A 12,160-nucleotide genomic window follows, 5' to 3' on the forward strand; every position below is an offset into this window, starting at 1 on the left:
CGCGCTGCTCCAACATCAGCGGAGACAACTTCACGACAATACATAATGCAGATTGCCAAGCATACCCACATTGATCTAGATAAAAACAATTTCTCAGTCTAACACGAACGTGGCGAAACAAATTCTTCATACTTGCTCTGATGTAGCTGGAGTTCCCAAGATTTCAGTCAGTGTCTCCCCTGGCTGGAAGCGGATTACATCAACAATTAAACGTTTTGTGCTGCAGAGAAACCGAGGAGAACAGGAGATTAAAAGTTTAAGCCCGAAGACCTTCAACATTGCTCTGCAATAACAACAGTTGTACTTATTTACATTGAAGTCATATCATCACTGGATGCACTTAGCCAGATGTAAGTTAGACCAGACCAGAACTCTGATAATTGATTTACTTTTTTTGACACTGTTTTATCAGTGAAAAGTTTGGAAACTGATTCCAAAAGTGCACCTCAGTGCTTTGTAACAAGTAGCAAAAAAACTCCATGTGACATTTTTTTTTCCATGTATGTTAAGTGAACCAAAGCGGGTACCCGTCTCTAATTTAACAACAAACAGGGTCATTCCTTGATCTCAGGATCAAAGATCAAGATCTGTGACTTAATCACAGCCAATGCCTAGTCTGAGGCAATTCTGTCCCTGAGGCAGATGACAGTACCAAATAGTGCCTTCAGTACTTTGCAATCAGGCTGGAATTATTTCTGGGATAATGCAAAGTGCATCAACACTTTCCTTACCATCCACATCTTAGATGATTTCAAGCACGTATGTGTGATAAATCTTTACTTCTGAAATCAATGTCACCTTCTGGTGGATAGGGAAATACTGACATATCTTTCAAGAAACCCAGTTAATTTAATGTTATTTGTTGGAGATACAATTTTTTTCTGAGAGATCATTGCTCCATCTAGGCCAAGTGTAAGCTGATCTGAAGAATTCTCAGTTAAGCTATCTAGAATCTGAGCAGGAATGCATCAGAGGTGGTGAATGCCTAACTGCATGCCAGGTAGTTGCTCTATAAATCCCAGCAACAGGGATTTGCTTAAAACTGGTGAAGAGTCAATATTAAGTCCTCCCAATTTAAAAATAAAAAAATAAAAAAATCTGGCATTAATGAAATCGCTGTCTGTTCATTGCTCTACTTTGATCAGTCTACAAACACCTCTATTTCCCAAAAAGCTATTAGTCTTCCTCTATCAGAGTCAAGTCTGGGGCACAGAGAATGCAGAGGGTACAAAAGAGCATCATAAACCAAAAAAGGTGAGCGGCATCACTCTTATCATATCATAATCATAGAACGGCTCGGGTTGAAAGGGACATTAAAAATCATCTAGTTCCAACCCTCCTGTCATAGGCAGGGACATCACCCACTAGATGAGTTTGCTCAGCTACGTAGACACTATGACCGTCTTCCACTTCACTAACAGGATAAAGACGTAGTCTGCTCAAAGGCTATATAAATCAGCAAATTCCGTAAGAACTAGCAATTTCAGCAGTACAGCATCACATATGCTAAGCATTCAGTTACACGTAGTATTTCACACATGTATTCTATTCACATGTATTCTATTGAAAACATACACAAAGGACATTACATAGGCAATCTTAATTTTACATCAATAGACCTCGGAGTTAAAAGTAAATTGTGATGGATGCTATGGGTTATTTACAATAAATAAATCCAACTGCTGCCATCACACTTGCTCACAACTGGAGTATTTTCTGTTTTGGTAGGTTTTCCCCTCTGAAATCATCCAAGATACACTTTCAAAGAGCGACAAATTCTACAGTGACAAAGGACTAGCAAGAACAAGTTTAAAAGCCACAGCATTTAAAGGACATGGCTACAAGTTCAGTTTATTTTGAGTAACAGTACCACATTTGCTTGATTTAAACTTCAGTTCTCTCACTTTCACATGCAGATTAGCTGTGAAAATTCAGGTTCTACTCTTCCTCTTCTCTTGAGAAACATACTGGGTAGATTATCCTTCACTTACTTCAGCAGAATTGTCCTTGCATCCATCTCTGCATTTTCATCACCAGGAACATCAAATTTATTGGTGAGCGTGAGAGAAACCTCTGTCTTTGCTAGCATCTCCCTGTTGGGGTCATTAACATTGCCAGATCCTTCCCCTGTTAAGTGAAAAAGGATTCTATATATTACATCATTCTCTATGTTCATGACTGCTACAGCTTTGCATTTTTTCCCCTACATAACAGACCTTAGAAAAACTACATTGTTTCCTTTACCGTCAAAGATGTTGCAATAATAGCATTTGAAAACACCTTCAATATATCACAGACATTTTCTTCACGAATTTAGAGACTACACACACCGGAAAGGCACCACATAATCTCTAGTGTATATGCCTTAAGGGTGATGCACGTGTATTATACACTGTATCTCAGCATGTCACTCTACCAAGAAGAGCAGCTGGCCAAAATACTTTATAAATTAAAGTATCAATGTGTCTTTCTGACCACGTCCTCACTAGAATGAATTTTCCAAGCGAATAGCAAAACCTTTGTTGGCGACCAAGCTTGTACTCTCCTAATAAACAGAAGTAAGCTGTCCTGTCACAAGGAATTTTACCTGTTCCAACAGTAGCTGAATTTTCATCAGAACAGTTGTTAGGATGCTTTTTTGCTCCCCCTATGCCCCCTTTTTAAAGGGCTGTAGAAATATTAAACTGAGACATTAACCACAGCAATCATATACACACAGGAGAAATGAAATGGTGAAGGAGGGTAAATTCTAGTTAAACTCAAGGTTTAGGTTCTCTCTGATAACACTTCTTACGTTCTGTTTTGTGAGTGCTCAGAAGAAAACAGGCTAGCAATTACTCCTTTAGAATGTTCCAACCTTCCGTAACAAGCAACTTTTTAACTACTTTTGAATCCTCTCAGAAAAACCGTGTCCATCCATCCCCAAAACCCAGCAGACGAGATTTCACGCTCCCATTAGCTGCAACATAAAAACCAAGAGCTGCAACATAAAAACCACGAAAGGAGAGGCTTGTGCAACTTCTCAGTTTGTTATACCATGAAGAATTGAACTGTGCGGCTCAGGTAGTGTTTTTAGAAAATTTCCACAGATTTTAACAGTGAAGTTAGTTTCTTCTTCCCTCCAGCCCAAAAAAAAGAGAAAAAACAACAAAATTCTCTATCAAACATTCAACAGTGTATAGAAAACACTCAATAGGATGGAAAAAAAAGTTATGCCAAAGATTGCTATAGGGACACATGTTGTTTACTATATTTATTACTCAACTCTGAGGAGGAACATAAAGATCTCCAGAACAGATAAATCTTTGCAAACAAGCTAGGACACACAAAGAAATGGCTCCAGCGTAAGGGAACAAAAAACGTTTCTAAGTTTCTGTCCATCTTCTAGAAACAGGAATGGTGCAAGGTGAGGGGAGTGGGGACAAAAAGAAAGAAGTGAAAGAAGTGAGGTGTTTTTTTTCAGGGTCACAAGTTCTGCACTCATAGGAATAAACTGGAACAAATTTGCTGCTCCTTCTGCTTCTTTTTTAGACCACATACTTCCAGATAACCAATGATACCAATGGTGGCTCTTTTTTTTAAAAAAAAAAACAAAACAAAACAAAACAAAAACACTGCACTTCTTCACATCATCCAAGGTAATATCACACATTTCTTAGGTAAAATAAAATAGGTCACCTATTAAGGACTCAATTGTAGGAACTTCTCCGAGATCATCCAGCAACTCGTGAATTGGATCATTGTGCTCAGGAGCAATTGCATCTTGATGGTCTAAAAGCAGCTAGATGAACATAAAAAACGTTTATGTTCTTCATAAAACCTTTTCTAGACAGAAGTTACGTGACTTTGCACTGGTATATTTTAGAAAAAGATCTTACTTTGCTAAACTCCAAAGCTGCAATATCACCATTCAAAATTGTGCCATTATCATATACTCACCTACTTTTGAAATAATTTTTAAAAAATCACCATCAAATTACTGAATTCTCTAAACTTATAAGCTCTTGTACACTATAATCAAATGACAGCTTTCGTTTTTGTATTTGTTTACCTCAAGTTTCAACCAGAAGCAGTATTTCTTTTTGTGAGGACTAATTACAAGGAGCATCTGCAGCTACTGTATACTTACAGTGTGTGTATTGATGATTTCACCAATAGAAATATAAATAACTGGTTTAGTGAGAGTCACCAAGTCAGAATATTCGTCAATATTAAATTTATCCTGCAATTCAGGGACCTCGCAGGCTGCCTGAAAAAAACGTCTTAAAAAAAAAAAAAAAAAGGAAGAGAAGAAAAGAAGAACAAGTCACAGACCTATCAAGAGCATCAACTCCCCCGATAAGCCCAAGTCATTCTTCTTTAAACTATGGTACATTATAGCACACTACAGTCGGTCGGCTTTACTTTATTACATGAAGAGTAACCTAGTAAAATTCAACTATTGTTATTGGCCACGTGGGCACTGGCTCTTTTTCAGCATCAGCAGGACAGGTCTATGGTTCATGTGACCTTGTTCACACATCCCGTCTTTGCTGCAGTTACACCCCTGACTCCCAGCAATCTAGTTTTCTTTCTTCCAAAAGATGAAAGGTGTAAGATGACAATTCTTGAATGAAAAGCTTCTTTTACTACACAAACAGCTAAATGCCAGCCTGCTTTATTCCTAAGCACCGTTTAGTTTTCACAGGAAGGCAGGATTCACACAGGAAAGAATGCACGTCCGCTCTAGTTGCTCGCGGCCATAGTGTCACAATAAACACACAGAAAAGAACCTTTATTCTAGAAACTTGTAAGTCAAAACACACCTGAGGTAGCAATCTCATTAATATACTATGTATTGTTCGTAAATTCCAGGTACACATTTTACCTGGCATTATCGTTGATGCTTATGGAAGTCTGAAGTGTAATCTCTTATTTTCAACAAACTGCATATTTGACAGGGATGGAATTTATCATATTTAATATTTATTTTCATCCCTTTTTATTTGCAACGTTATCCCCACCACACTTCTCAACTTAAATTGGCTAAAGTCTTCTACCTGAACTTCTGGTACGACTGCGATAGGTACTCATTAATGATGCTTAGATGTGCATTGTCTCCCATGAACATTTTATTGGATGCAGCATGCTGCAACATCTTTGCAATTGAACCAAGGTTTCTGCGTTGGTCCGTGGTCAGCTGACCTCCAGCTGAAAGATCAATGATGTCAAACGCATCTGGTGCAACAATGGCTGGATTCATGTAGCGATAATAGAGTAAGTTGCCAACAATCTAGGAAAAATTGAGCAGAGAAGAAAGAGATCAAGAAATTGGTATAGGCCCCCAGTGAATTTTACTGAAACTTCTCCAAATGAGTTTTGGCAAATTATTTTATTGTAAGCGGTAGGTCCCTTCCAAGATAAATGGTCTACTGTGCTGCCATATACAAGCAGATGCTACCCCAAAGACTCTAGCATTTATATATAAAGATGCAGTAGGACAGTCAACACAAAAAGGGAACGCTGAGCACTACTAGTTCCAGGACAATACAGCTGCAGATGTTCCTATGCATAAAGATTTTATATTTTAACCTATAAAAACATATATAGACAGACAATATTACAGATTACAATGAACTACTTGTGAGCATATGACCGTCTGTCATGAGAATTAAACAATTTAGTTTAACAGAGGGCAGAACGACCATAGTATAGAGGAACCTGGTACTGCTGTCCCATAAGGAACAACAGCTAATTCTTAGAGATGCATGCAGAATTGACCGTCTCCAACAAATCAAAAATAGTGAAGAAGCATTGTAAACCAGGGAGTTAAACTGAGAAAATAGCAGCTACTTTCCACCCCTTCTACAAATTCCTTTTCTCTTTCAGAATAACTCGTATAAGCCAGCAACATTTTCAGCTACAGACTCCCACTTAAAATTGAGAGTAACTGAGTAATCATTTAATCCAGAGGTAAGAAACTCAGAAGTATAGAAGATGAGTGGCCTTGGACATTTCAAAATCCAATTTACCTCATTAAATGTGGGCAGCAATAAAAATAAACTTCAAGGAACCAAAAATAAAGATGTCCCATTATTCATACTCTCACACATATACTTGTAACCTGTATTTGGTATTTTGCCTAAAGTACTTCCAGCAATGAAAAGGGATTAGTCCAGCATGCTGATGTAAAGCAAAAGTTCTCACACCGCATGCTCTAGTATTTTCTGGTGGTTCACAGAAATTTGTAGAGGGCCAGGTCACAGAATCTTGGCTTCTCCTGCTTGACATGTGACTTGAATGCACAGTAGAGATCAGAGGACTGAAGAAAAAGCTGAAAACAGAGAAAAAGCCTAGCCATTGCTAAGCAGCCCAGGAAATTATTAACTGCTTTCAGAGTCATGTTTCTGACAACTGTTTCATGCAAGCTCCTGCTGTACTCTCCCAGATGACATCACAGGATTACAACAGTCAAAGCTGTTTACTACTGGTCATAAGAAAATATGTCTGTGAGAGAAACCACATTAATAATATTTAAACTTACAGGGGGAGAAGAATGGTATTACATAGCTAGCTTTGGGTCCTAACAAATCTACAAGCAGTCATTGCACACAGCTGCAGTTTTGACTTTCATGTGGACCATCACATTGTTTCCACAAAGATTAATGAAAACCGCAGTTTTCCACCTAAATTTACAGATGGAAAAAATTAATTCACCTGCACAGAAAGAATCGATGCCTCAGAATGGGAAAGCACAGAACTAGAAGAGAGAAGAAAACAGCATTCAGATTGGTAATTATTCTGTAATGAAGCAGAGGCAGAGAAACTTAAAGAGACATTGTCAAGTATTTTAAGATCCAAACTGTTTTATCAACAAGCAAAGCATTCACAGGCATAAAGACCTTCAAAATTACAAAAAGCCATAAAAACAAAGAAATTGCAATGAAAGGCACAAAGCTATACTCATCTGGGAGTGCCTACTGTTAGAATTCTTTTCGTTCTCCACATCTACTGAAATGCAAAATGCAAAATTGACCAGACATCACGGAAAACAACACTGTATGTTGCTGCTAAAATATACTAGAGTATCTTAGATAAGGTAACTAGGAATAACAGATTTGCATACAGACCTTTTACCTTGACATTGTCTCTTTAAGGAAAGAGCAGCTGGCTCTGATCATACCAGCAAAACCAAGATTTATTTTCCAGGAGCAAGAGTACCCCAAGAAACCTAAAGGACACAATGCCCAAGATACTAAAAGCAAAGCAGAAGCAATGGGATGCCTCCTTCGGACGCTATATTACATCTCATACGACGTACACATGAAGCTAAAAATCAGAAACATAATGTAAAACATTTTATATCCATAATAACAAATAACCTGTATATAGGTTTGCATATGCTCCTCTCCACACATACACCCAACAAAGGATAACAGCAAGATGCATTTACCACAGCCAATTTGGCTTACAATTATTGACAAAATGTTCAGCTCCTCACCTTCAGAAGTTCATCCTCACCAGCATCAGGAAACTTCTCATATAGGGAATCTTTCAGTACCTTGGCAATGAAACGCATTCCATAACTTCAAAGGAAAGAAAAGGCAATTAAGACTGCTAGAAGCATGAAGCCACCACCAATAACTTCTACAGGATAAACTATGGTACACCAGACTTACGGGATTTTGTCGACTGAACTAACAATGGCAGACAGGAACTTGTCTGTCACCGTCCTCATATTTCTGATTGAGGCATCCAGGCGGGTCCTTACCTCTTCATGATTTAGAGCTTGTTCAGGTGTAACATCATATGGCAGTTTGCTATTTGAAAAAAATCAAACGTGAAGGTGAGTACTCCTCAGGTTAGCCTATTTCTGTTAGTGCTAGGCAGAATTTCTCACTTGACACAGAAACGAGCCTACATTCACTGTCTGTCAAGAGCTGTGCATTACCTTCAATTAACATTCCAGGCACTGGAAGAGCTAATGATTTCTTGTTTTCATTTCCTCTGCTCTCCTTATAATGGCCATTGTGAGAAAAGACCCAGCTAACTCAAAACTGTACCTTGTTGTACAGCATACCAACACGCACACTAGACCAAAAAAAAAAAGTGCCATCTGTGACAAAGTAGTATCTCAGGTTGCAAATAAATTGGTGAAAGAGCAAGCTGCACATTTCAACCTTAAGATGATAAAAAATTCATGCAGCGTGCTGTGTTGGGAGCGCTGGCTTTTACTTCGCGTGCTTTTTTCCCCCCTTCCTTTAAAGTACGTTAAAAAAAAGAATGAACAAAGACTGACATGGAACTGATTCTCAATTACTTTTTCTTCCTATGACTTCTTCTAGCTTAAAAGGCATCTCATAGCTAATTATCAATTCAAAACAGGCAAACAAAGAGAATTTCTCCTTCCATCTTCATGATATTCCCTTCCAATACTCTCAGCACCACCAGTACGTGATCTTTACAACTTTCAGAAGAAAGCCGTCTTGAGGAGATTGAAAAGACAGCATCAGCTGGACAGATGCACACAGTGAAGCCATGGATGATTAACAGAAATGATTAACAGAGCAATGCAAAACAGCTGGACAACGTTTATAAAAACACAGTAGTAACAGTTCCCATACCTGGCTTCACCAGTCTGAGATTCCATCTGGTTAACCCAAGACTTGTAAATATCCACCGGATCAGTTTTGATATTGAGTGATTTGTCATCGATGATTTCCTTCACAACTGGTGCCAGGATCTGCCTCAGGGCATTCTGACCACGGGCACCACGGTTGAAACTTACCACCATTTTAATAACAGTAGGATTCCCAGTCACAATTTCATGTATTTGGTCTACTTTTGATCTGAAGAAGAAAGAATCAATATCAAGTACAAGGTATGTGTAATTCTACTGGCTTTAGGTATGCTTCTTAGCACCACCATCAGGAAACAGATGATGTTTCTGTACTAAAATCTCAATAGATCAATAAACTGCAACACTATGTAAGAATAATACTGCAGCAATTCTCAAGACAGATGAACCTTATGACCACCATCTGCGAATTCCAACATGACTTGCCAGTAGGCACGTCAATTACAATTCCTGTAAATCCAATTGTATGCTCTACTAGAGAACACAATGCAAAAATATAAAGGAAATACAGGATGTTTTACATAAGCAGAAGAAAAAGACCTGCAGGTTTCTTTCAGTATTTAAAAATAAGCACGTAACAAAAGCCATTCCTAGTATGTAACTACGGTAAATACAGCAAAAGAGATTAGAGCATCTGCGTTTCCCTAAACAACTACTCTCAACACGACCTAACTAATAGAAAAGATTTTTTTGTTTTTTTGCACTGTTTCAAGGCACATACCATCTTCATATTTAAAAAAAAACATTTTAAAATGCTTTAAAAGTAATCTTCTCCAGTACTTCATGTGCATTCTTCTTCACAGCAAGCTGTGCAACTCTGCATCGTAAAGAACTTAAGTCACATAATACCAAGCTCCTGAGGCTCAACTGACCAACCAAAATATACCTGAGGGCAGCCAGAGTCCCTAAGCCTGACAGTCAATAAAAATGCCAACAATAAAGTTTCTCATTTTCAGCCTTCTCATCGGTGTTTTGAAAATCCAGAGAGCTTAGCATTAGCTCTGTCCCTGGCTTGTAAAGCCTGAGTTTGCAGTTGGGAGTTTTTGTAAGTAGACATTAAAATTCATTCTAATCTGAATTCTTTAGGAAGATTTTGCATTGGATCAAAAATAGCTGCCCGTCGAGCAGTGAAATCTTGACTAAAAGATTTCACTTTTAGTGAAAAGGCTTCATTCCTAATGGACAAGCTTCTTTCTAGACTACAAAAAGGACTAATGTGAAATGGGAAGAGCAGAATGCAGGGATAGCTCAGCATTATCTGCGCAGTAGCATGAGACATCATGTGAAAACTGCCTCAGTTCTAGAAGCTGCAAAAACTGTTTCGACAGCAAGGCCATGCCATATGCTACCACATACTTGATCTCTTCCTGCAATGCTGTTTGAAAAAGCCGCAGTAACAGATATTCTTCTCTCTGATTGGATGCGTAGTTATACAGTGTGAAGATGACAGAATCCATGAACTTTGTGGATTTGTTTTGAGGCATCTGGAAAATCAGTTTGGCCAAGTAGGTTGGGTTAGTCTGTAACAAAAAGAAAAAATGCTTAGTGCGTGAGTCCACGAAGGCCAGTATCATAAAGAACTACGATGGTTCAAAACAACAGTGTATAAGCAAAGACTCTGCCAAAACACGTAAGCCTCTATGACAAGAGGAATGCTCTACCAGCACTAGATTCTCCATACCTGAAGTAAGTAGAACAGATGCTGATAGGCTTCCAGCTTTTCTCTCTTCTCTTTGCTCAAAGCTTTCAAACCTCCCCTTTGTTTGTTCAGCATCATCATGTCAGAGAGCTGTTCCTTGTTCTTCTTGGTAAGCTTTTTGCTATGAGAAACAACGTCCTGGAAGGAACAGACAGGGACAGATTCCACTCTAAATATTTAATAGCATGCAATATTGGAAAAAAAAAAAAAACGCATCTGAGAGCCCACTTGCTTGTATGTGGAAATGCAGTGAGAAGGGCTACTGAAGTAGAGCATTATTTGTTATAGCAGTGCTTTCTCTGTTTTGTTCCTGACTTTCTGAATTTGTTGAGAACCATAGAAGGGCTAGTCGCCCTTGGCAGCAATTACTATCAGAGCTGGTAGCATCCTAAAAATGTCTGAGAAAATCTTTCTTTTTAAATTGGAATTTTAAAAAAATTGGAAATTAAAATTTCTTTTTAAAATTCTTTTTAACTCAAAATCCTGTTTTATATTTAGCTACGTCTACATACTCAGAGAGCAATGACGCTTTTTGCTGCAGGCATTGGCCCAAGAGCTGGAGCCTCCTTCAGACATGAGTTTTACTACAATGATTCAGACTTCACACTGGGACAAGGCTAGTGTCATGCCATTCAGGACCAAATGAAAAGCCGACCGGAACTTCATCTTGAATAAAAGGCACTGCTGTATCAGGGAGACCTTTTTTTTTTTATTATTAAATTAATTGTCAGCGAAGTGACAGAGGGGACATCCTTTAATCAAAAGCTCCAAGTGGCATGAGCGTATTTCCAGCCTCTGAAATCACCTCCCTCTCTGCTATAGCATCCAAAGTAAGAGAAACTAAAATATGTAAGCTTGTGTGCAACCGATTTAACCAAAAATGAGCAACAAGGCAGTTCTCAAAACCTTCAAACATACAATCTGTTGCTTTCATTGGGTCAATATAGTCTGGTGTGGGTTTTCTTTTCTTTGTGTATTTTTCTGCCTTTTTTTTTTTTTTTTTTTTGTAATGCTTCAGGTCTTGTTTCTTCTTCTACAGATGTCCTTCTAGGGATGCATACTAAGTAAGTGGAATGGAGTAAGAACTTACTGGGAGTAAAATCTGTAAGTCTGGGGCAATATTTTCCGCTGGGTCAGAGCAACTGAGACCCAAGGCCAGGAGCTCTCCACGCTAACTGCCGCTGGGCTCAGTTCATTCTGTAGTTGGTCTCTCATCAGCACATTTCCTACCTGCAGTGTAATTTTGTTTTTCACTAGCAGCCCAATTTTGATGTCCATGAGATTGAGGTCATTTTCGAGTTGCTGATTGGATCGGATCAAGGTTACAACTTCTTCACGCAGTTTCATTAGCTCAAGCTCCTCCTGAAAATCTTGGTCACTCTGATCAAGCAAGTGGACAAATTTTCGAACCACAGCCATAGGTGGGTTTTCAGCGTTAACTAAAAAAAAAAAAGAAAACATCAGGTCTTATCAATGTTTAAATAGCATGTCAAGAAGCAACCAAGCCAGGAAAAAATAACACCACTTGTCACCTTCTGACAACATCTGTAATTTATTGTTTTGAGTAAATCATGACATAATTGAACAGTAAAGAATCAAATAACTATCAGGCTACGGTAGTCCACATTGCTGAATTTACCTCACTAACTGTGGTTCCATTTCTCAGCAGCAGAAGCAATATCTGGAATCAAGTTTTCCTTCAGTCTCAAGAACTACCTACTCTCTGAACTATCCTACCAACTTCATCCCAATTGATCTTCTTAACTGTCTTGAAGTTATACATCACACTAGCAACATCCCTTGCAAACAGAGATTCGAGGCACATTACACTCTACTCTGCTCTC

General features: G+C 38.5%; 1 protein-coding gene across 1 annotated transcript in view; it reads right to left on the reverse strand.

Moving 5' to 3' along the window:
* Positions 1–12,160, reverse strand: part of IQGAP1 (IQ motif containing GTPase activating protein 1) — a 56,977-nt gene that overhangs the window by 8,185 nt on the left and 36,632 nt on the right. The window contains exons 23-33 of the mRNA XM_067003553.1: positions 11,547–11,755; positions 10,299–10,454; positions 9,974–10,137; positions 8,604–8,828; positions 7,659–7,799; positions 7,481–7,565; positions 5,040–5,272; positions 4,130–4,262; positions 3,679–3,781; positions 1,992–2,127; positions 133–220 (exon numbers count right to left, since the gene is read on the reverse strand). Coding sequence (XP_066859654.1) covers positions 133–220; positions 1,992–2,127; positions 3,679–3,781; positions 4,130–4,262; positions 5,040–5,272; positions 7,481–7,565; positions 7,659–7,799; positions 8,604–8,828; positions 9,974–10,137; positions 10,299–10,454; positions 11,547–11,755 — 1,673 coding nt within the window. The remainder of the gene's footprint in view (positions 1–132; positions 221–1,991; positions 2,128–3,678; positions 3,782–4,129; positions 4,263–5,039; positions 5,273–7,480; positions 7,566–7,658; positions 7,800–8,603; positions 8,829–9,973; positions 10,138–10,298; positions 10,455–11,546; positions 11,756–12,160) is intronic.

Source organism: Anser cygnoides, chromosome 11, assembly GCF_040182565.1.
Source record: "Anser cygnoides isolate HZ-2024a breed goose chromosome 11, Taihu_goose_T2T_genome, whole genome shotgun sequence".
Classification (NCBI taxonomy): domain Eukaryota; kingdom Metazoa; phylum Chordata; class Aves; order Anseriformes; family Anatidae; genus Anser; species Anser cygnoides.